At 40.2% G+C, this 23,259-nt stretch overlaps 2 protein-coding genes across 2 annotated transcripts in view; both read left to right on the top strand.

Annotated features, from left to right (window-relative positions):
• The first annotated feature begins 594 nt into the window (after positions 1-594).
• Positions 595-9,875, top strand: LOC117512533 (glucose-induced degradation protein 8-B homolog). Its single transcript, XM_034172637.1, has 5 exons — positions 595-694; positions 1,140-1,268; positions 1,450-1,646; positions 2,696-2,893; positions 8,932-9,875. The coding sequence occupies exons 2-5, from the start codon at positions 1,151-1,153 to the stop codon at positions 9,103-9,105; spliced, it is 687 nt and encodes a 228-aa protein (XP_034028528.1). The 5' UTR covers positions 595-694; positions 1,140-1,150; the 3' UTR covers positions 9,106-9,875.
• Positions 9,876-10,005: 130 nt separating this feature from the next.
• Positions 10,006-23,259, top strand: part of slc17a9b (solute carrier family 17 member 9b) — a 46,249-nt gene continuing 32,995 nt past the window's right edge. The window contains exons 1-4 of the mRNA XM_034172636.1: positions 10,006-10,564; positions 13,725-13,922; positions 20,573-20,712; positions 22,893-22,992. Coding sequence (XP_034028527.1) covers positions 10,434-10,564; positions 13,725-13,922; positions 20,573-20,712; positions 22,893-22,992 — 569 coding nt within the window. The 5' untranslated portion in view covers positions 10,006-10,433. The remainder of the gene's footprint in view (positions 10,565-13,724; positions 13,923-20,572; positions 20,713-22,892; positions 22,993-23,259) is intronic.

Below are 23,259 nucleotides of genomic sequence, written 5' to 3'. Positions count from 1 at the left end.
CAGCGCAGCAGAGACGGTGTGGCATTCACTCTACTGTACTGTTGTAACGAAAATGGAACTGACCCAAAAGCCGAAGCTCTCGATCTACTGGTCAATCATCGTTCCTACTCTCACCTATGGTCATAAGGGTTTGATCATGACCAAAAGAAATAAATCGCGGGTACAAGCAGCCGAATGGGAACCTGGGAGCACCTCAGTATCCCCCAGTCAGAGGTGGTTCATGTGGGTGGGGGGAAGTCGGTTTGGGTCCCCTGCTGGAGTTGTTGTCCCTGCAAACTGATCCAGATAAGCGGTTGAGGATATATGTATGTATGTATGTATGTTTGTATATTTATTTTGCAAAGTGAATTGGTTTGTGTGTAAATGTGAATGAGGACAAGGTTACAATGGATACATCAAACATGAGAAGGAAATAGGTACAGGGCTGTCATTATCATGCATTAATATTGTGGTCAGTTTATTTTAATTAGGTAGCAAGACATTTGTTCTCATAAACAGGGGAAAATGACACAACGATTGTATTTTAACGTTTCTTTTTTACAGTTCTTTTTACTCGATTGTAGGACCAGATGTTTAACAATAGATGGCAGCACTACGAAAGCTAGTCCGTGACGATCGTAAGAAAAAGAGCGAAGAAGACGTCGTATCCGTTAACCAGTTAGCTACTGCTGGGAAGTAGCGGCAGATTTTTCAGGTATTGTGACTAAATAAAGGGAGATATTAGTATTTGGTATTGTCAGGAAGTAATATGAGAGACGTACACTAATTCCGGATGTGTTTAATTGATGTTGTTACATCAGAGTGCGAGAATTCCCTTTGTTTTGGTTCATGTTGATATAATCAGGCTTGAGTGTTGTTTTTTCCTCAAAGGCCCGAACTATGACTTTGGGATTTCCGGTGTCGTATTACTGTCAAATTGAAGAATTATTGAATAAAAAGGACACATGCCCATGGACCACAGTGGAAATAAGTGCTCTTTGCTTTATTGTGTTATCCTTTTATTGTTACGGTATTGTATTTATTTTATAGAAAGGCATTTTAAAAATAAAATCAATCAATGTCCATGCCAGTACTTTTTTCAAATAAAGTTTAATATATTCTTTCTGTTTGAGATGTAATTTTGTCACTATTACTTTTAGGTTCTATCACAATGAGTTTTGCAGAGAAGCCAGAAGATATAACAAGGGAGGAGTGGATGGACAAACTCAATAATGTCCACATTCAGAGAGCTGATATGAACAGGCTCATTATGAACTACTTGGTGACAGGTGAAGGAAATTATTTTTATTTGTTATGTTGATTTTGTTTTCAGTGATTTTACTCATGCCAGATCAACATGTAGGTCCATACTGTGGCTGCGGTGACCTCAAGTGTAAAAGGGAGAAGCTGAAAGAACTTACTGATGTCTGAATGTGAGTGTGCTGATTTTTACTCATTTCTGTTTAACAGAGGGCTTTAAAGAAGCAGCAGAGAAGTTCCGAATAGAGTCTGGCATAGAGCCGAGTGTGGATTTGGATTCTTTAGATGAACGGATTAAGATTAGAGAGATGATCTTGAAAGGCCAGATCCAGGATGCTATTGCCCTCATCAACAACCTGCATCCAGAACTTCTTGATACCAACCGTTACTTATACTTCCACCTACAGGTAAAATAACGTACTTTTAAATAAAGAGATTTGTGCTTTGTCATTCGCACTTTCAAAGTGTTTTATGTGACCTGAAGGTAATTAGACCAGGATCCAATTAGTGTTGGGAAGTGACTAGTTACATGTAACAGGGTTACAGAATTAAATTAGGATGTAAATGTAATTCTAATGAATTACAGTTACTGAAAAAAGTATAATTCAATTACAGTTACTCGTTAAAATATTGGCGGTTACAAAGGAATTGCATTTGGATGTTTTTGAACAACACTGGTCACCCAAAGCCGCTAAGACATATTTGATTTTTTTTTTTTTTTTTTTTGCATTGCTGCATCCTGTCTGCTAAGCAGTCTCTGTCTCTGTGTTGTGAATTTATTGACTTTATTGCTAAACTTATCAACTTTTGACCTTCCCTTGTGACTAAAAAATTCTATGTGAAGGGTAGTGACAAATCTTTTATGTCACACAAACGTCAGTTTTGCAATGATTGGATTGTTTTGAATGTTGTTGCTCAGGGGACACTGGGAGATGCAGAGGTTGGAGCAAATGTTCTCTGCAACAGTCTAAATCAGTTTTCAGTTTTAATATCCAGTTTAAAACATTTTTTGAAAAACAGTCAAAAGTATTAAGTTGCATTACTGTGGGTAGTTACATTGCTTATTATATTTTTAACAGAGTAATTAGTAGTCTGTAACCTATTACATTTCAAGGGTGATGACCTTAAAAAATAAGTTGAGCAACATTGGGATAATCAGGAAGGGTAATTTATGGCCACTGCTTTCGTGAACTTCACAGTTTACATTTTCTGTCTGGATGGATAGACTGTGCTTCACTCACTTATGAAATAAATTTAAACATAGATATAATAAATGTCCTGCGATCAGTAAAGCGAATTGAAATTTGGCCCAGACCTGACTTGCTTCCTGGGTTAGACTTGTTGAGGTTGCAAAGAACAAATTGAATTGATTGAAGACTTCTGTTCAGTTTTTCTGTTCCTTATTTCATTGTAACTTTTACTCCCTTTTGTCCCAATGGCTTTTGTGACATTGCAGCAGCAGCATCTGATTGAGTTGATCCGTTTAAGAGAGACTGAAGCTGCCCTTGAGTTTGCTCAGTCTCAGTTAGCAGAGCAAGGCGAGGAGAGTCGAGAATGTCTGACGGAGATGGAGAGGACTTTGGCCTTGCTGGCATTTGACAACCCTGAGGAATCACCATTTGGAGATCTACTCAATATGATGCAGAGACAAAAGGTACCATTAAAGCCTTTAACTGCAGGTTGTTAACTGTTTACTGTCACTGTTTCGGTTCTCTGGCAAAATCATTTCCTTTGGGATAAATAAAGTTGATTTTATTCTTATTCTTATTGTTCTTTTGTCAACAAAAACATGCTTACATTTGGAAAAAGTAGATAATATTAACCTGAATAGTGTCCAAATTTACAATCATAAACTTGGAAATAAGGTTTTCTTTGCTGTGACATACATTTTTTAATACCATACAGAATACAAAGCAAAGACAGAGAAGAGAAACCCAATAATAGATTGTGTCAAAAACAAAAAGATAACCATGTTTGTGCTACACATGTCACAAACACTTTTGTTTTATTATTTATTTTAATATTATAAATTGATTACCTAAAGCCAAAATATCGCCATCGGATATTGTGAAAACTTTGTATCCGTCTGTCTGTGCTCAGCATAAGTCCAGTCCTATTACTTCCAGGGTCTTCAAATTCACAGGGAACATTCTTGGGACACAGACCTGATACAGGTTCAAAGATGGCTAGCCTTGACCTGTTCTAAGGGGTCAAAAGGTCACATTCTTTCTACACACTTTCATTGATTACATGCTCATGCGGTCAAGCGCATTTTAGCATTGCGTTATATTTTTACCCAAGGTCATCAAAATATGGCCATCGGGTATTGTGAAGGCTTTGCGTCCATCCGTCTGTCTGCTTGTCTGTCTGTATGTCCATCTGTCTGTGCTCAGCATAAGTCCAGTCCTATTACTGCCAGAGTCTTCCAATTCACAGAGAACATTCTTGGGACTTTGAACAAGTTTAAAGATGGCTAACCTTGACCTATTTAAGAGGTTAAAAAGTCACATTCTGTTTCCTTTTTTTTAATTATCATACAGCCGACAGCATAAATCATGCAAATGTTTTTTTTTGGGGGGGGGGGGGGGGTGTAACAGCCAGTCAGAGTAGAGAGACACCATGACGTCACTGGCTGATCTGTCTCTGGCTGCTACTTTGACATGGTGGAATCTGTTCCCAAACCGCTGCGTTTCTGTATAAATATCAGAATAGCTTGTATTTGCCAAGTATCCACAAGAATACAAGGAATTTTACTTTGGTTTGAGCTGTACTCTCTCTGTATGGCATGTATAAATATACACTAAACACTGAATAATTCACAGTATTTAAAAAAAAAAAGTGTAAATGAAAAGTGCAAGTAAAAATATAACGCAATGCAAAAATACCCTCAGCGGTATGAGCAATGTGTTCTTTACAATTTGCAGTTTAATTGATTATTAAGATAGCAGGGGTGGTAGCCAAGTGGTTAATGCGCTTGGTTTAAGTGCGGAAAGTTCCGGGTTCAAATCCCACCCCTGCCACATTTCTCCATGTAATGTGGAGTTGCGTCAGGAAGGGCATCCGGAGTAAAACCTGTGCCAATTCAACATGCAGATCCACCTTGGATTTGCTGTGGCGACCCCAAGTCCTAAGATCCTGTGACGTGTCCAGTGATGCTGTACACTGACTTCGGACTTCCATTAAAAAAAAAAAAAGACTTTGTGTAGTTCCTCAGTCCAGCCAAAAATCACATCAGCGTTTTATGTGAGCAGCTCTTCGTGCATCCAGAGGGCTTACAGCGGAGTGGATTTTGTGTGTGTGTAGCAGCATCAGTTAACTCAAGTGTGTGTCCCGCGCGCACACACACACACACGCAACTGGCTCGGCCGAGCTGTGGACCTCCTCAGTGCAGCGAAAAAAAAAAAGTCATGTCAAAAATGAGTCCAGGTTTTCTTTCTCTTCCTGATAACAGACAGCACAGTGGATTTGTTGTGTGTGTGTATCTTACAAGAATTAGCAGTGTCAGTTAGCTCAAATTATGTCTCAGGAGAGTCATGTCCTCCGCGCGCGCACACGCAACCTGGTCGGTGCTTGTGTGTGCGTGAACAACTAAAATAAGACTGTATACGTCCTCAGTGCAGCGGGAAAAAAAAAATCACGTCAGAAATGAGTCCAGCTTTTGTTTTTTCTTCCTGCTGACAATCTCCAGGCAGCACAGTGGATTGGTTTTGTGTGTGCGTGCGCGCGCACAGACTCATGTGCGAGCATGTGTGTGTGCACGCCGTGCGTGTGCACAAGTATGCGCGCACGAGCATGTGTGTGCGCGACATGCACTGTGTGCGCGTGCACGAGGACGTGCACACGTGCATGTGTGAGATCACATGCGCGCGTACACGAGGACGTATGGGCTTGCATGTGCGTGTGCAAGTGCATGAGTGCAGTGGTACCAAATGTATGGAACCATCTTTGCACTCTAAATGGAACCAAGCCGCACTCCGAATGCAATGCAACACAAATGGGATGAATTAATCCATGTCATGTGACATACAAAGCACCAATCAAATGACAAGAATCCACTCAGCCGTTACATAAACACTTCTAAAATTGAAAATGCTATTTTTGTAACCTGATAATACCTCTGGAGTGATTTACAAGACATCTCGCGGACATCAGCGTGTATGCACATTACACGCTGTCAAAGGTAACTTTTGCTCTTTTCAAAAGCTCATGTACAGTAGTGTTCAGAATAATACTAGTGCTATGTGACTAAAAAGATTAATCCAGGTTTTGAGTATATTTCTTATTGTTACATGGGAAACAAGGTACCAGTAGATTCTCACAAATCCAACAAGACCAAGCATTCATGATATGCACACTCTTAAGGCTATGAAATTGGGCTATTAGTAAAAAAAAAAAAAAAAAAAGTAGAAAAGGGGGTGTTCACAATAATAGTAGCATCTGCTGTTGACACCACAGACTCAAAACTATTATGTTCAAACTGCTTTTTTAGCAATCCTGTGAATCACTAAACTAGTATTTAGTTGTATAACCACAGTTTTTCATGATTTCTTCACATCTGCAAGGCATTAATTTTGTTGGCTTGGAACCAAGATTTTGCTGGTTTACTAGTGTGCTTGGGGTCATTGTCTTGTTGAAACACCCATTTCAAGGGCATGTCCTCTTCAGCATAAGGCAACATGACCTCTTCAAGTATTTTGACATATCAAAACTGATCCATGATACCTGGTATGCGATATATAGGCCCAGCATCATAGTAGGAGAAACATGCCCATGTCATGATGCTTGCACCACCATGCTTCACTGTCTTCACTGTAAACTGTGGCTTGAATTCAGAGTTTGGGGGTCATCTCACAAACTGTCTGCGGCCCTTGAACCCAAAAAAGAACGATTTTACTCTCATCAGCCCACAAAATATTCCTCCATTTCTCTTTAGGCCAGTTGATGTGTTCTTTGGCAAATTGTAACCTCTTCTGCACGTCTTTTATTTAACAGAGGGACTTTGCGGGGGATTCTTGCAAATAAATTAGCTTCACACAGGCGTCTTCTAATGCCGGGTTCACACGGCAGGATAATTAGGCTGATATCGGACCCGATCTTCCCCTTCTGACAATCTTAAGGACGCCCCGACAATCGTGATGACGCTAAAGATAATCTTATCAGATGTTCCTCCCATGTGTGGTGTGTTAAGAGTGCTCTGATCTGCTCGGAAGGGTGTCAGGAGCGCTCCGATCGCAAATCGGGGATATTCAACATGTTGGATTTTTTTGACCCGATATCGCAGTGTGTGTTGTGTCCTCCGACCACAAACGAGTACGCAGCCTGCTGAATGTGACGTGCAGCCAATCAGAAAGCGAGGTGACAGACGTACGGAGCAGAAAATAAAATCAAAACAGCTGTTCTGACTTACCAGAAAGTCCGGTGGTCGCGCTGTCTCCACTCCTTTAAAGAACACCTTTTCTTTTTCTTTTTATATCGTTTTTTTCCCTCTGTTGTAAATAGTCCACAAAGTACCTCCGTTTGTTTACTCTGAAGTCACATTTAATCTCGAGAGATTTTGCGAGATTTCCTGTCTGAACTGTAAATGTTCGTGTGTGAAATCTGTTCGTGTGTGGTGGTGTTGTCCTTACCGTGTGGCTGAACACGACACATTGGATGACCAAACCTGTTAGAGCTATGATTTTTTATCTTCACGTGTGTGGTCTCTTAGGTTTTGGAAACCTACAGATAATTTTAAAATCCTGTCATGTGAACCAGGCTTAACTGTCACAGCACTTACAGGTAACTCCAGACTGTCTTTGATCATCCTGGAGCTGATCAAAGGGTGAGCCTTTGCCATTCTGGTTATTCTTCTATCCATTTTGATGGTTGTTTTCTTCCACGCGTCTCTGTTTTTTGTCCAATTTAAAGCATTGGAGATCATTGTCGATGAACAGCCTATATTTTTTTGCACCTGCGTATAAGTTTTCCCCTCTCCAATCAACTTTTTAATCAAACTACACTGTTCTTCTGAACAATGTCTTGAACGTCCCATTTTCCTCAGGCTTTCAAAGAGAAAAGCATGTTCAACAGGTGCTGGCTTCATCCTAAATAGGGGGCACACCTGATTCACACCTGTTTGTTCCACAAAATTGTCGAACTCACTGACTGAATGCCACACTACTATTATTGTGAACACCCCCTTTTCTACTTTTTTTTTTACTAATAGCCCAATTTCATAGCCTTAACAGTGTGCATATCATGAATGCTTGGTCTTGTTGGATTTGTGAGAATCTACTGAATCTACTGGTACCTTGTTTCCCATGTAACAATAAGAAATATACTCAAAACCTGGATTAATCTTTTTAGTCACATAGCACTACTATTATTCTGAACACTACTGTATGCGCTCACGCATGCCCTCCTGCAGACATCATTAAAATGTAAATAAATATGATTTAGGATTAATTTATTGAGTTTATTCTGCAACATCAATATGAACATACGGAGGTGAATATATCAATGATACACTGATGGTAAATGAATGGCAAATGGACTGCATTTTTATAGCGCTTTTCCATCCGCATCAGATGCTCAAAGCGCTTCACAAATAATGCCTGACATTACCCCGATGTGAGGGTGCTGCCATACAAGACGCTCACTGCACACCGGGAGCAATAGGGGCTCCCAAGGGCTCTTAGTGATTTTCCAGTCAGGCTGAGATTTGAACCAAGGATCTTCTGATCTCAAGCTCAATGCCTTAACCAGTAGACCATCACCTGCCCTAAAGTGACTGATAACACAATAAAGCATAAACGTTTATTTCCATTAGGGTTTTTGTGAAATTATCACGTGACAAAATAGAGGGGCTTGATTGAACATGTACAAATTGTAAATAAGACAATAGGATCTTAATAATTAATGTAAGTCACAATAAATGTATAGTTATATATAACATAAACTTTGCAGTGGGATACCAATTAAACAACTACAAATTATAACAGACAATGCTCATACAACCGAGGGTATTTTAGCATTGCGTTATATTTAATACTAAAGTGAATGCAAACACATTGTCAGATTTGAGCAGAATAGTTACTTCAACCTGAAATTATTGATTAATCAGTTACTTGATTTACAGAAAATAAATATGCAATTAATTAAAGTTTTGTGCTTATTAATGAACACTTCCAAATATGTACTATTTCCAGTTCCATGATTTTGGTTTTGTTCCATGTGACTGGAACTTAAAACAAGGCATTTGATGATGTCACCCTGGTCTAGAAGGGATACTGATCTCTCTCCCCCCCCCCCCCCACACACACATATATACATACACACACACACACACACACATGTCAGCAGGTTCCTCTGCAATAAACATAATGGCAGGGTTATCCCATTTGGGCTGCACTCCCTTTGGTTTGCCCCATCATGGCAATTGAGAAGTTCTTTGAAAATTAATAAATTCTCATTTAAAAAATAAATGAAGAGAAGTGTTTTGATTTTTTATTTTAGATTTAAGATGTATCTATAAAATATAATAAATGGTCTGGTGATATAATTGCATGTAATTCACACATTTTTGGGGGGTCGGGGGCTGTGGCCCTCCATAGATTAATTTCTGGCCATTGAAATGAAAGAATTTGTGCACCTCTGGTCTGTACCATATAGTTTTAATCTGTACAAAACACTGTCTGTTTCTTTGTTTTTCAGGTATGGAGTGAAGTGAATCAATCTGTGCTGGATTATGAGAACAGAGAGTCAACACCCAAACTGGCCAAGCTTCTGAAGCTGCTGCTGTGGGCTCAGAATGAGCTTGACCAAAAGAAAGTCAAGTATCCCAAAATGACAGATCTCAGCAAGGGAACCATTGAAGACCCAAAATAAGCACCTGAAGCGGAAAACATACCAGAGAATTACAAACTGAACATACTTCAGATTTATTTATACCCCCCAACAGACTGACTCGTAACAGTCCAACCTTTTCTTTTTTTTAGGATTGCCTTTTGATACTTTAATAACATAGAATGTACAAACTTGAGTGATGCTGTTTTTTTTTTGACTATCCACACTAAACAACACACAAACTGTTATTTTACTTGGTATTTAAATGTACCTGTTTATGTCAAATTAATGTAATATTTGCCATTACATATTTTTTTCTGTCTTTTGGCAGGGAAAGTTGGGATTGAAAGGGCGTGAATAAAGCCTAAATTAGGCTGTCACTTTGTGTGTGTGACGATTTAGAAGAGGCTTAGTTTGGATGCTCAGGGAAAATGGCTCGCTCAGCACGCACAGCCTCAAATAAACTGCTTTTCTTTCATGAAAATCATTCGCAAGAGCCAAAGCAAGATGTCGGATGTTCGGAACTTTTCAGACTACTGTGACTTTGAATATTAAACACACTTGACACACACATACACGCAAATTACACATTTTCAAGCTGTGAAGAGTGAGAGCAGTTTATAGGGCTGAGAGTCCTGTAACCCTGCCAGAGAGCTGTGACCTGTGTAACGCCAGTGTAACACTGTTTCTGGCATTTGATAGTGAGAAAGTAAACAGGAGAGTTGTGCCGATTGGAGTCACGTGGGTTAAATACGTTTGATGTGCTTTGTTTGCTGGTATTATTTTTCAATAAAAGTGAATTTTCAAGCTATCCTTTAAACCGTGCATTTTGCCTCTTGAAGAACAAACATCTTAAGTGGCCCTGCAGGTTTTTTTTAAGCTCTTATGTAAGGATTGTTTTTTATCCTTTAACATACTGCGCATCCGTGGAGGTCAGGAGGATGCAGCGTCCTGGTGAGGAGTCGGATCGTCTCCGTTCTTGTCGGATGATACTGCAGACGAGTTCCACCGGTTTCTCAAAAGCCTGAATCACTTCCTGATGAAACCCTATCGATGGCAGCGAGAACTGCGTGTGTGTGGACGATGTGAAGAGAAAAACTGACACGTGGATTTCTCCTCCTCCGGTCATCATATCACCACAGGAGCCGTACAGTCCCACTCACCACCCGCTGCTCCGGTTATTTATCTTTTTTAACCCTCTCCCTCCCTCCTTCCCCAAAGTGTTTATGTTTATGGGTGGCAGAGTAGAAAAAGCGAGATATGTCGGTGCGAGTCCGACGTGACAGAGCTCGTTTTTATTGCGCGATCGAGCGGGATTAAAGTAAATCGACACAACAGTTGTGAAGGAGGCTGCCGTCAGCTCGCCTTGAATGGCAGTTATTCAAAAAGGCAAGAACTCCACTCTGGATTTGGTCTGCTACAAGGAAACCCAAACGACCAACAAGATCGGGATCCCTGTGTGTCCGAAGAAGTGGACCGAACAGAATGGAAACTGGTCCAGGTAGTGTGATGTTTGTTCAGCTTTACGAACACTTCAGATTTTCAGGAACAAAACCCGGAAATGTGCCACGATGATACTGAGCTGCTGTCCAATCGTGCTTTTATGTCACACCGACAAATTAAACTTATTGTATGCCTCTTTAATCGACGTGGTAAAAGGGGAAATGTCCTTCATAAAAGTGGTGTTTTAGGAGTCTGTCGTTTGTTATGACACCGCAGTTTCAGGGGCATGACGACGTGAAGACCTTCACATGTCTTTGCTATCTTAAACAAATATAAGGTTGACGTCATTTTCCAATCTAAATGCGATTGTATTACAGTCAAGTCAGGAGTGTACTTTTGTTTTTTTTATTTTAACAGACTTGCCTTTTCACACCCAGAATGTTAAACATGCTGTATTGAAACTGCTTTGATTCAGTTACTCCATAGGTATAAGCCTAATCAACAACTATTTTGGTAATAATGTTGGTAAAGTAGCTGTCCCTCCACTTTCCTGCCGTCCAACTCCACAACCCATCTTTGGCCACGGGCGAAGATACCCCCCCCTACACACACGCACGCACGCACGCACACACACACACACACACACACACACACACACACACACACACACACACACACACACACACACACCTCCTGCATCACATTTTTCTGAATGTGAATTCAAATGTTAACATTACCTGAGTTGGGATGAACGTTGGCTCAAAGTTTAGGATGTGGTCATTCCACCTTGGCTATGGCTGATGCTGAGACTTTGATTCATGCATTTGTTTCTTCAAGATTGGACTACTGTAATGGTCTAGTTTCTGGTAACGCACTGAGTCCACTTGCCCATTTGAAAATTGCTATGACTTGACCGAGCATGGACTATGAGTTGGTAGGTGATACGAATTAGCCTGATACCAGCCTATCTTGCTTTCCTATCCCCCACTAAAAAACCTGTAAAACCCAAGTAGCCCCCACTCACCTCCACCCAGCTGTACAATGGCTACTGACCTTGGCTGGGGAAGTAATCTGCAATGGATTGGCGTCCTGTCCAGGGGGGTCATGGATTCTCATCTACTTCACGCCATAGAAACCAGAGATAAGCACACTTTCCCAATGGGCCTCAGAGCCTTAAGGACTTACTACGACTACCACTCAACCACAAAGTCACCTCATGTAATTACAGAGTCACCTCACCAAATAGCTGAAGAATGATATCAATGTATAAATTATATAAAAAATAGTTATTGCCACAGTTATCAAACAAACATTAATCTGCTCTTCTTCCACTATGGGATAATGTACGAACAGGCTTATAAGACTTTAAGTATCTTGTATTTATATTTATAAATTTTGGACATTTAAAAATTCAAACATCAGATTGCAGGATTTACAGAAAATGAAGAATGATCTTTATGGGTGATTCTTAGACTACGGGCACCTATGTCCTTTGATCATATTGTATGAAAAACAGAAAAAGGGGAAATTTCACACTTTTATAGTTATCTTTACAATGAAAGTGTGTTAAGAAATTTGTTCTAGTAGTCTATGATGACTTTTTCACCTTTTTTCAGCATCATTATATGCAAATATTGCCGTTTTGTGCTTGTCCCACACCCAGACTTTTGATCTTCAATGATAAAAATGAATGGTAAAGAAATGTTTTTTCTAATGTTTTAAAATATCTCTGAATAAAATATCAGTAAAATAATCAAAACATAATTGGGGTATTCAATGTCATACAACTGTTGTGATTTTTTTAAACAAAATGTAGTTGTCCCACACTATTGCCGTAATTTCCACCACAACATGTAATGTCCCTTTAAACAGTTTGTATGAAAGATTGTTTGGGTAGTTTCTATGGAGATAAACAGTGACATCAGAGCACATGTATATAGCACCAAATTACAACAAACAGTTGCCCCAAGGCGCTTTATATTGTAAGGCAATGGTGTGGTGGAAATTACATTTACAAGGCCAATAGTGCCCGTAGTTAAAGAATCACCCTTATATAGCATGGATATATCTGACTGTTATTTGTGTTTGGTATGAAAGGAAACATTGTTTTACATGTCGCACCATGCATACATTTATTTTACGCGTAGTTAGCAGAATTGCATGTTATTTAAGGAAGAAGAAAAAGGGAAATGACATTAACAAGTGAGCTACTTTCTCTACACACTTCTCCATCATCATACTTGGTGGTCGTCACTTGTTTTTGTTTAGTTATGAGAGGGGCAACTTGGTCAGTGGTGTGACCTGCTCCACGAGGTGACTTGGCAGATGGTGAGTGGGTCGACCTGACCATCCTAACCCTCACCCTAACCCGGTCACACCTGCTCAGCGTTTGTGCTGAGATTTCCCAAGTATTATCTTGCCACAACTCATATGTAACTCATTGGGGGAACTGGGCGTAGGTTGGCACAGGTTAGAAGAGGTCAGTTAAATGTGTACTGGTTTTAAATATGTTTAATTTTTTTCTTCAGGACCGCATTCAAAATCCTAATAACTTTGTTTAACTTGTACTCAGCCTATGGCTTTTGTGGTTTTCTGTTTCTTAGTAAGTTACATTTTGGTGGAACGAGGTGTTTGACAATGATAATACCCTTGCCGGAGAATGAAGATCCATGTCTTTCAGGTCCTGGTGCTTCCGGTTTTCCTGTATGGTTGTCACACTAACCAGTGACCTAAGGAGATGACTATGTCTTTGGTACAAGTTTTTCTTCAAAAGATCTTTGGGTACCAACAGAATTACTTCATATCAAACAAAGGATTGCTTATGGACACTTGGATGAGGACTACGCTTGCATTGTTTAAGAACATCATCTTTGCCATTTTGGCCACGTGGTGCATTTCTCTGGGCATGATCCAGCATGGAGGTGGATGAGTACTGAGGACCTCCACCACTGGAGAAGGCCAAGGGGATGCTTGTGTTTCACCTGGCTGGAGCAGATAGTTGATTACTTTTGAGAGATGGGAATGGACTAGTTGTCTGCCTGGGTGGTTGCCATCCAGGAGTAAGGGCGTGATCCATGGTGTGGTGGCATCAGCATGAACATAAATAGTCAAAAGTTGCATTTTTTTGTGATCAACTTAACTTTTCAGCTCAATGAATTGATAAAGAAATAACAGTCTGAGCCTTACACACGTACCTCTGTGTTTTCGCTCCTGTGCAGGCCGATGGCGAGGGTATGGACAGTGGTGCTGTTGCTCGGAACCTGCCTTCTGTACTGCGCCCGTGTGGCCATGCCCATCTGTGCCGTTACCATGGCAGAGCAGTTCAAGTGGAACAAGCGAGAGACTGGAATGGTGCTCGGCAGCTTCTTCTGGGGTTACTGCTTCACCCAAGTGTTTGGAGGCTACGTCAGTGACCGGTAGGAAGTCACATCAGCCACATGTTTGAATTATGAGTCATCTGCACAGGTGTCTGATGTGCTCTTCAAATGAAAGATGAATTGCAGCAAACCTGCATAAACTCTGATTCTTGTTTGCTTTCATTTGGCATCTGTTACAACTTCCTTCTTTTGAAGGATGTAATTTGAGTGACGCTGACATAAAAAGAACAGTTTGTTTGCTGTGGGCACAACAACATGAAAGAACAGGATTTATTTTTATTTTTATTTTTTTACAACTCTATGCACAATTATTAGGCAAGTGAGTATTCTGACCTTATCATTTCTATGCATGTTTTTCAACTTCAAGCTTTATAAACTTGAATGATTATTGGATTTAAGCATTCTCAGATGATATGTGTCTATGTAATGATGGAGGCTGTGGGATAAGGGTTTAACATAATTATTAGGCAGCTTCTTTACTCCCAATACATTTTAAATGCCTTCCAGAGAGATGCAACAGTCTTCAATAGGGAAATTACTGAGACATGGTCACTGAGCATTCAAGCATTTTGTTGCAAATAGTCAACAAGGTTGCAAGAAATGTGTGGAGAAGAAAAGAGGTAAATTCTCTGTAGAAGACTTAAAGAAGAGTTCAACGTGATGCTACCAGGAACTCATTATCCTCCAGTGACGCCATATTCCACAATTGCAACCTGCCTGGTGTGACCAGAAGTACAGGGTGTTTACTGCTCAGAGACATAGCCACAGTAACACAACCAGCATTGAACAACACTGACAAGATGAAAGGTCAAGATTGGGCCAAGAAATATCTGAAGACAGATTTTTTTTTGTCCCAAGGTTTTATGGACAGAAGAAATGAATAGAGTGTTGATGAACCAGATGGATGGACCCATACAGTGGTGGAAATAAGTATTTGATCCTCTGTCAATCTTGCAGGTTTTCCCACCTACAAAGATTGGACAGGTCTGTAATCTTTATCGTAGATAAACTTCCAACTGTGAGAGACAGAATCTAAAAAAAAAAAATCCAGAAAATTACATTGTATGATTTTTAAATAATTAATTTGCATTTTATTGCATGAAATAAGTATTTGATCAGCTACCAACCAGCAAGAATTCTGGCTCTCACAGACCTGTTAGTTTTTCTTTAAGAAGCCGTCCTATTCTACACTCTTTACCTGTATTAATTGCACCTGTTTGAACTTGTTATCTGTATAAAAGACACCTGTTCACACACTCAATCAATCACACTCCAACCTGTCCACCATAGCCAAGACCAAAGAGCTGTCTAAGGACACCAGGGACAAAACTGTAGACCTGCACAAGGCTGGGATGGACTACAGGACAACAGGCAAGCAGCTTGGTAGAAGACAAGTGTTATGATTATTTATTAGAAAGTGGAAGAAACACAAGATGACTGTCAGTCTCCCTCGGTCTGGGATTCCATGCAAGGTTTCACTTTGTGGGGTAAGGATGATTCTGAGAAAGCTCAGAACTACATACGAGGACATGGTCAATGACCTGAAGAGCGCTGGGACCACAGTCACAAAGATTACATTAGTAACACATGATGCCGTCATGGTTTAAAATCCTGCAGGGCAGCAAGGTCCCCCTGCTCAAGCCAGCACATGTCCAGGCCCGTTTGAAGTTGACCAGTGACCATTTGGATGATCCACAGGAGGCATGGGAGAAGGTCATGTGGTCAGATGAGACCAGAATAGAGCTTTTTGGAATCAACTCCACTTACCATGTTTAGAGGATGAGAACAACCTCAAGAAAATCTTCTTAACCATGAAGCATGGGGGTGGAAACATCATACTCTGGAGGTGCTCTTCTGCAAAGGGCCCAGCTCTCCACAATTTCTCTTATACTCACTCGACTGATAAGCCATTGAAAGCCGAGATAGGCATGTCCCAACTTGTCCTCTGACACTCCAAAACGGAGGCGTTCTTTGTCTCGCTTCATCAGTGAATCGGTCATGACGCGCAAAGCCTCCGCACGGCTTTCCATGACAAAATCTCTTGTTAAAAGTGAAATCTGCCGGAAAATGGCTGATGTCCAGCTCTTGTGATAACCAGAGAAATTGCACATGACGGTCCCGGATCCATACAGCCATCCGTTTAGAAATTAAATAGTCGTTTCAGCCTGTTGATCGCAGCTCGGAGCGCGGCGCGCCGTGCGCCATTGTGGGCTGTCCTTAAAGCGGTAGTAACACTCCTTAATCTCTGTGAAGCCCATAAAATTTTCACCGAAAGCCATCTGAATTTTCCGAATGGTTTCCAGCTGCCTGTCTCTAACCGTTTCTGAAAAAATTCTGATGGAACAAAGTCCAAATCATTCCGCCATTTCCTCGCAATGAAAAAATTACGAGAGGGGTGGACCAGTGCTCACTCAAAGCCTGCCCACAGGCGAATGATGCAACTGACAGACGTGAAAAAACTCACGCATGCGCACGAAGGTTCAAGCTTGGCTGACGTAAACACATATGAATCAAATCTATATTTTTTTTGCATAAAATAAAAAGGTCGGATACTTTTCTCACAGACCTTGTATATTCCCCTGAGAAAGCCAAAACTCACTTTTTCTTTGTTAAACATTCAGGTTTGAAGTTTATGAACATTTTGGATTGACTGAGAGGACTGGGGGGGAGCCTAGCCAGCATCCATGGGGTGTGAGGCAGGGTGCACCCTGGACAGGATGGCAGAGTATCACAGGGCAGCACTGTAATCCTCTGGAATACAATTTGCATAATATTTGTACACTCCATGGTATATTTTCATAAAGGGTGTGACAAGCAGTTAGCATGTTTGCACCACAACAAGAAGGTCCCTGGGTCAAATCTGCCCATGTCTCATTGCTTCAGGAAGAGCATCTGGAGTAAAGGTTGTGGCATAAAACAAAATAACAAAAAAAGCTTGCAAGCACAAACAAATATAGCAAACAGCACATGCAACCATTTAATTTCCCTGTGTGTCAGCGAAGCAGGGTATTGTAATCCATGCTGTGTGTGTGTGCGTGTCTGTGAACACAATAACTTAAATAAAACAGGATGTATTTTCACCAAACTCTGTGAGAATATAACTTGGGCAGATATCAACGTGATTTTGGAGAGGTTTGGACAAAAAATATGCCCCCAAAAAAAAAAAACATCATGTTTTCTGATATATTGCTGTCCAGCTCAATTGGGCAAGAGAGATGATGTTAAGGGCCCCTTCACACATAGTACGAATGTAGTTGAATTGCGCATGAAGTGCGCATGAAGCAGGAATCGTATGCAATATGTGTAAAATTGTAGCTGCTTCCAAAGCCTCGTACACCTGTTGCTACAACTATTTGTGCACATCTGAAGCTGAAAGACAGAGTGTGAAAGACAGAGTGTGCGCTGTGAGAGCCCATCGAACCCTCTCACGGCAGGTGTCGGCCGAATTCCAGGTGACACGCATGAACATCTAACACCGCACGTTTGCCACTTACAAAATGTGTGGCCATTCGCACTATTAGCACGACAACAGTCAGCAGACGATCATTGTCTGTGCACTGACCAGACAGGGGGCGTGGCTGTTTGCCAACAGCTGTTGAGACATCTCTGGTCCTGGACGTCACAGCTGCAGAACATGTTCCGTGTTTTGACAGACACGCACATGTGTGTGCTTGCTGTCATTGCGTGGAATTACATAAAAACATATATCACTTTTGCGACAGGCTGATGAAACTGACCGTCAGTTCATGTGGACACGCAGCAGGCGATCTGAATGTCATGTCTGTCTGACAGGACACACGTGTTGGGCTGTGAGGGCTGTGAGTCAACAGTGCGACAAATACGCCACTTTCAGTCACGTATCAGCAGAAATACACCATAACAAACGCCATTTGGTCAATTATCACAGCGCTTTTTTCTCTTTAAAAAAAATACATGTTTATCTGCTTGTTGATTTTAGCCATTTCACGCTCCTATTAAAATACAGTGATCATAGCACAGTAGTTATGTTTCCATCTGGTAATCAGAGTTTACAGGTTTGAATCCTGTGAGTGGCATTTATTTTTTAATTAACCAGGGTTATTTAACCGCGGGGTTTTGTATTGCGTCCCCTTTTATTTATTATTTATATCAACCCAGTGATATTCACAAAGTATACAGCTGCTTTTTATTTTATTTTCCTCCACATTAGCGGCGCAATGTGGTGCAGCTGCTCGCACTGTGTTCCTGCTCATACGACACCGTCGCGTGCACGATACCGTCGCCCCGGGATTGTTCATGCCTGCCCGTCGGCTTGATGTTTTCGTGGTTCGCTCATACAAGCTGTTCCTCTGTGAATTGCCCTGATTTGTACTTATTCGTACTATGTGGTGATGGGAGGTGATGGTGTAGTGGTTAAGGTGTTGGGCTTGAGTCCAGAAGATCATGGGCTCAAATCCCCGCCTGACTGGAAAATCACTAAGGCCCCTTGGGCAAGGCCTTTAATCCCCTATTGCTCCCGGTGTGTAGTGAGCGCCTTGTATGGCAACACCCTGACATCGGGGTGAATGTGAGGCATGATTGTAAAGCGCTTTGAGCGTCTGATGCAGATGGAAAAGCGCTATATAAATGCAGTCCATTTACCATTTATGTGGGAAGGGGCCCTAAGGTTTGTAGTGATATGCAGATTATTTGTGATTTATTGGTGTAAGTGTAAGGAAGGCATGTTTGTTCAGAGCGTGCAGGGTTTGCATTGCTCCTCTCGTGGCTTTCATTTCATAATATGCTTGATGCAAATTCACACACTGAACACTGAAACGCTTTGCAACACAACAGGAGTGCTCACTACACAAACAGCAGTTTCTGGTAAATTGGTAAATGCTGTTTGCAGCTCTGTTACCTTATTTTAGTAAAGTTACAGGTTTGATGTAATATGCTTTATAACTGTCTTGGCATTAGATGTGATTTCAAGGCACTGATTGCGGGTCTGTAGTCCGATGGCTCATTGGTCTATGGGTCTTTGCAAATGGTGCAGCAAGGCAAATTAAAAAAATTGCCCAACGTAGCAGTGTCCAGGAATGGCCAAATTACTGAGAGACTTTGCTGAAGTTCAGACCCAGAACTCCAGCTGCAGCATTGGTAACAAGAGATCACGGCCCCCGGGAGAATTTGAGTGTGAAGTCAGCCAGGAAACGTCGACCCCAGCAGAAGTGGGGTTTTATTATTACATTATCACTTACACTGTATTTCTGTATTGCTGTATTTCACTTGAGGAAGCAAAATATTAGTTTCAGCAATCTGCAAAGATATTTTACATCATGTTCAGTATTACACATCTGAAGAAATGACAAAAAACAACAACAAAAAAAAATCCAAACAATAAAATAGGCTGTATTTCATTTCAGGAAGCAAAATATTTATTTCAGCAATCTGCAAATATGTTTCACATCATGTTCAGTGTTCCTGAAATATGAAAAATCTGTGATGTCTGAAGAAATGACCAAAAAAAGAAAAAAATGATGTCTGAAGAAATGACCAAAAAAAGAAAAAATAACTAAGTAAATAAAAAATATATGAAAAAAATACAAAAAAAAGAAGTCTTTAGAATGCAGTAATGTAAGCACATTTAGAAATTATTTTCAAATAAGAATTTGCATTCATTGCTATGATGTGTGACGTCACATCACGCACTTGACGTCATCACGTCACTCATGTCATGACATCATCGTAGGACCAATGACCGTTACAATTTTGCTGAGTTGCTGGAAAAAATATCAATCTAATTGTGTGTGGTTTTTTTTTTTTTGCCAGATAGACAAACTAACACGTATTTTGGCCTTAAAGAATTTTGGTAGAGAGTTTCATTGCACTGAACAGTAGTGCAAGGATTTTCTTGCATTGACTTAATTTGGAAGTGTAGTGGCCCTTACCAGCCACTGTAGCATGGAGACCTATGCTGGAGCAAGAAATGGGTAAAGCCAAAAATATTAGTTTATAGCATATGAGGCTCATGAAGTTCATAAATGTGCTATTATTTTGCATTCCAAAAAATTGGCATCAAAATGATTTCTCTTTAAACACTGACAGACCTGCACAAACCATTTTCACTATTGTTTATTTTTCTGTTGTGAGACTCAAATGTTTTTCACTCCAAAAATGGTCCCTCTCAAAATAAGAAAAATAATCTGAAATCTAGTCAAATTTGCTTGTATTAAGCAAAAAAAAAAAAAAAAAAATCTGCCAATGGGTAAGAAAAAATTAATTGGTTGGAATTCTCAAAACCAACAAAATGTCTAGGCATTGAATAATGAGAATGTGCCCTTAAAACTAGACAGAATTCTTATTTTAAGATTAGCTTCTGTCTTAAAAAAGAAAACAGTCTTGTTCCTTTGCGTGGATGATTTGAAATTCTTTGCCTTTCCTTGTTACTGGTTAAGTACAACTTGATATTAGCTGGAAAAACTTATCAAGAAAAAGTGAGATACATTTTCCAAAAATAAGACATTTTTTCTTATGTAAAAAAAAATGCTTGACAAGATTATTTTTCTATTTAGACAAAAATTAAGTCAAATTTTCTTTAAACAAGTCTTTTTTTACTTTCTTAGATATCAATTTTTGTAGTGTTCCACCTGTCATACACATGCAAACGCATTTTGTCAGGTGACATAAGGAGCTTTGTGAGAAGTGTGATCAACTGTGTTTTGTGACCACAGGGTGGGAGGTGAAAAGGTTCTCCTGCTGTCTGCAGCAGCGTGGGGCTCGATGACCGCCTTCACCCCGATGCTGGCGCACTTCTGCTCCCAGCCAATCATCTCCATGACGCTGGCTCGATTCCTCATGGGCTTGTTGCAAGGTAAAAATGTGCACCGCAATGATATGGATAGTGAAAGATTGAGGAAAAAAAAGTTAAAATACATTTTACAAATTATTTGAGTTTGCACTGTTATGCTTCCACTGTGGGTCTTAGATTAATTTCAGTGGCTGACAGATTTGGTTGCAATAATTTAATTATTGCTCAAGATTCTTGCACTTTAATATATCTGAAGGACCTGCCTGCTGTAAAAAGCATTCAAAATCAGAGATGCTAGTTGGTTTTTACTTCATCATATCAGCATTTAACACAAACTACGGCAAATAATTACCCTATTACTACAACCCCTGGCAAAAATTATGGAATCACCGGCCTCGGAGGATGTTCATTCAGTTGTTTAATTTTGTAGAAAAAAAGCAGATCACAGACATGACACAAAACTAAAGTCATTTCAAATGGCAACTTTCTGGCTTTAAGAAACACTATAAGAAATCAGGGGAAAAAAATTGTGGCAGTCAGTAACGGTTACTTTTTTAGACCAAGCAGAGGGAAAAAATATGGAATCACTCAATTCTGAGGAAAAAATTATGGAATCATGAAAACCAAAAGAACGCTCCAACACATCACTAGTATTTTGTTGCACCACCTCTGGATTTTATAACAGCTTGCAGTCTCTGAGGCATGGACTTAATGATTAGTGACAAACAGTACTCTTCATCAATCTGGCTCCAACTTTCTCTGATTGCTGTTGCCAGATCAGCTTTGCAGGTTGGAGCCTTGTCATGGACCATTTTCTTCAACTTCCACCAAAGATTTTCAACTGGATTAAGATCTGGACTATTTGCAGGCCATGACATTGACCCTATGTGTCTTTTTGCAAGGAATGTTTTCACAGTTTTTGCTCTATGGCAAGATGCATTATCATCTTGAAAAATGATTTCATCATCCCAAAACATCCTTTCAACTGATGGGATAAGAAAAGTGTCCAAAATATCAACGTAAACTTGTGCATTTATTGATGATGTAATGACAGCCATCTCCCCAGTGCCTTTACCTGACATGCAGCCCCATATCATCAATGACTGTGGAAATGTACATGTTCTCTTCAGGCAGTCATCTTTATAAATCTCATTGGAACAGCACCAAACAAAAGTTCCAGCATCATCACCTTGCCCAATGCAGATTCGAGATTCATCACTGAATATGACTTTCATCCAGTCATCCACAGTCCACAATTGCTTTTCCTTAGCCCATTGTAACCTTGTTTTTTTCTGTTTAGGTGTTAATGATGGCTTTCGTTTATCTTTTCTGTATGTAAATCCCATTTCCTTTAGGCAGTTTCTTACAGTTCGGTCACAGACATTGACTCCAGTTTCCTCCCATTCGTTCCTCATTTGTTTTGTTGTGCATTTTCGATTTTTGAGACATATTGCTTTGAGTTTTCTGTCTTGACGCTTTGATGTCTTCCTTGGTCTACCAGTATGTTTGCCTTTAACAACCTTCCCATATTGTTTGTATTTGGTCCAGAGTTTAGACACAGCTGACTGTGAACAACCAACATCTTTTGCAACATTGCGTGATGATTTACCCTCTTTTAAGAGTTTGATAATCCTCTCCTTTGTTTCAATTGACATCTCTCGTGTTGGAGCCATGATTCATGTCAGTCCACTTGGTGCAACAGCTCTCCAAGGTGTGATCACTCCTTTTTAGATGCAGACTAACAAGCAGATCTGATTTGATGCAGGTGTTAGTTTTGGGGATGAAAATTTACAGGGTGATTCCATAATTTATTCCTCAGAATTGAGTGAGTCCATATTTTTTTCCCTCTGCTTGGTCTAAAACAGTAACTGTTACTGACTGCCACAATTGTTTTTCTTAATTTCTTATAGTGTTTCTTAAAGCCAGAAAGTTGCCATTTGAAATGACTTTAGTTTTGTGTCATGTCTGTGATCTGCTTTTTTTCTACAAAATTAAACAACTGAATAAACATCCTCCGAGGCCGGTGATTCCATAAATTTTGCCAGGGGTTGTATAATTGCTATACTTGACAGGTTTAAAAAAAAAGCAACAAAAAAAGAAAACAGCTTGATTACTTAACAACAAAAACAAAACCCTAAATGAATAATGAGAGATAATAATTCTAACCTGTTTTCCTCTTGAATTGATTTTTCAATTTAATTTGTAGACATTGAAGCAATAATGTTTCCTGTTATGGATTTTAGGAGTTCATTATCCGTCTCTGGCGAGCCTGTGCTCTCAGAAGGTGGTGGAAAGCGAGAGAGGCTTCCTCATGAGCACTGTGGGCAGTGGCTCCTATTTGGGGTGAGTATCTCCTACACGTAGCAGCTGTGCTGCTCTGTGTATACAGGTCCTGATTAGTACTTGGCTGGGAGACTTCTTGGGAGCACCAGAAATTGCATCCCCAAGTGTGAAACTACTTGGGGATTAAGAACCTTCTCAAGGCCTTTGAGTGATTTTCTGGTCTGACAGGGATTTGAACCCTGGACTGTCTGGTCACATGCCCACTATTTTAAGCATTTGGTCATCACTTCCCACATACCATAATTTTTGGCATATAAGTTGCAGCAG

The sequence above is a fragment of the Thalassophryne amazonica genome, chromosome 6 (assembly GCF_902500255.1).
Source record: "Thalassophryne amazonica chromosome 6, fThaAma1.1, whole genome shotgun sequence".
In the NCBI taxonomy this organism is placed as follows: domain Eukaryota; kingdom Metazoa; phylum Chordata; class Actinopteri; order Batrachoidiformes; family Batrachoididae; genus Thalassophryne; species Thalassophryne amazonica.
This window is presented reverse-complemented; position numbering and strand designations above follow the sequence as displayed.

Excerpts from the sequence above, each read along its gene's own strand:
- LOC117512533 (XM_034172637.1), top strand. The coding sequence starts at position 1,151 with ATGAGTTTTGCAGAGAAGCCAGAAGATATAACAAGGGAGGAGTGGATG. Across the intron at positions 1,269-1,449 it reads TATGAACTACTTGGTGACAG|AGGGCTTTAAAGAAGCAGCA; the intron begins GTGAAGGAAATT and ends TCTGTTTAACAG. Across the intron at positions 1,647-2,695 it reads ACTTATACTTCCACCTACAG|CAGCAGCATCTGATTGAGTT; the intron begins GTAAAATAACGT and ends GTGACATTGCAG.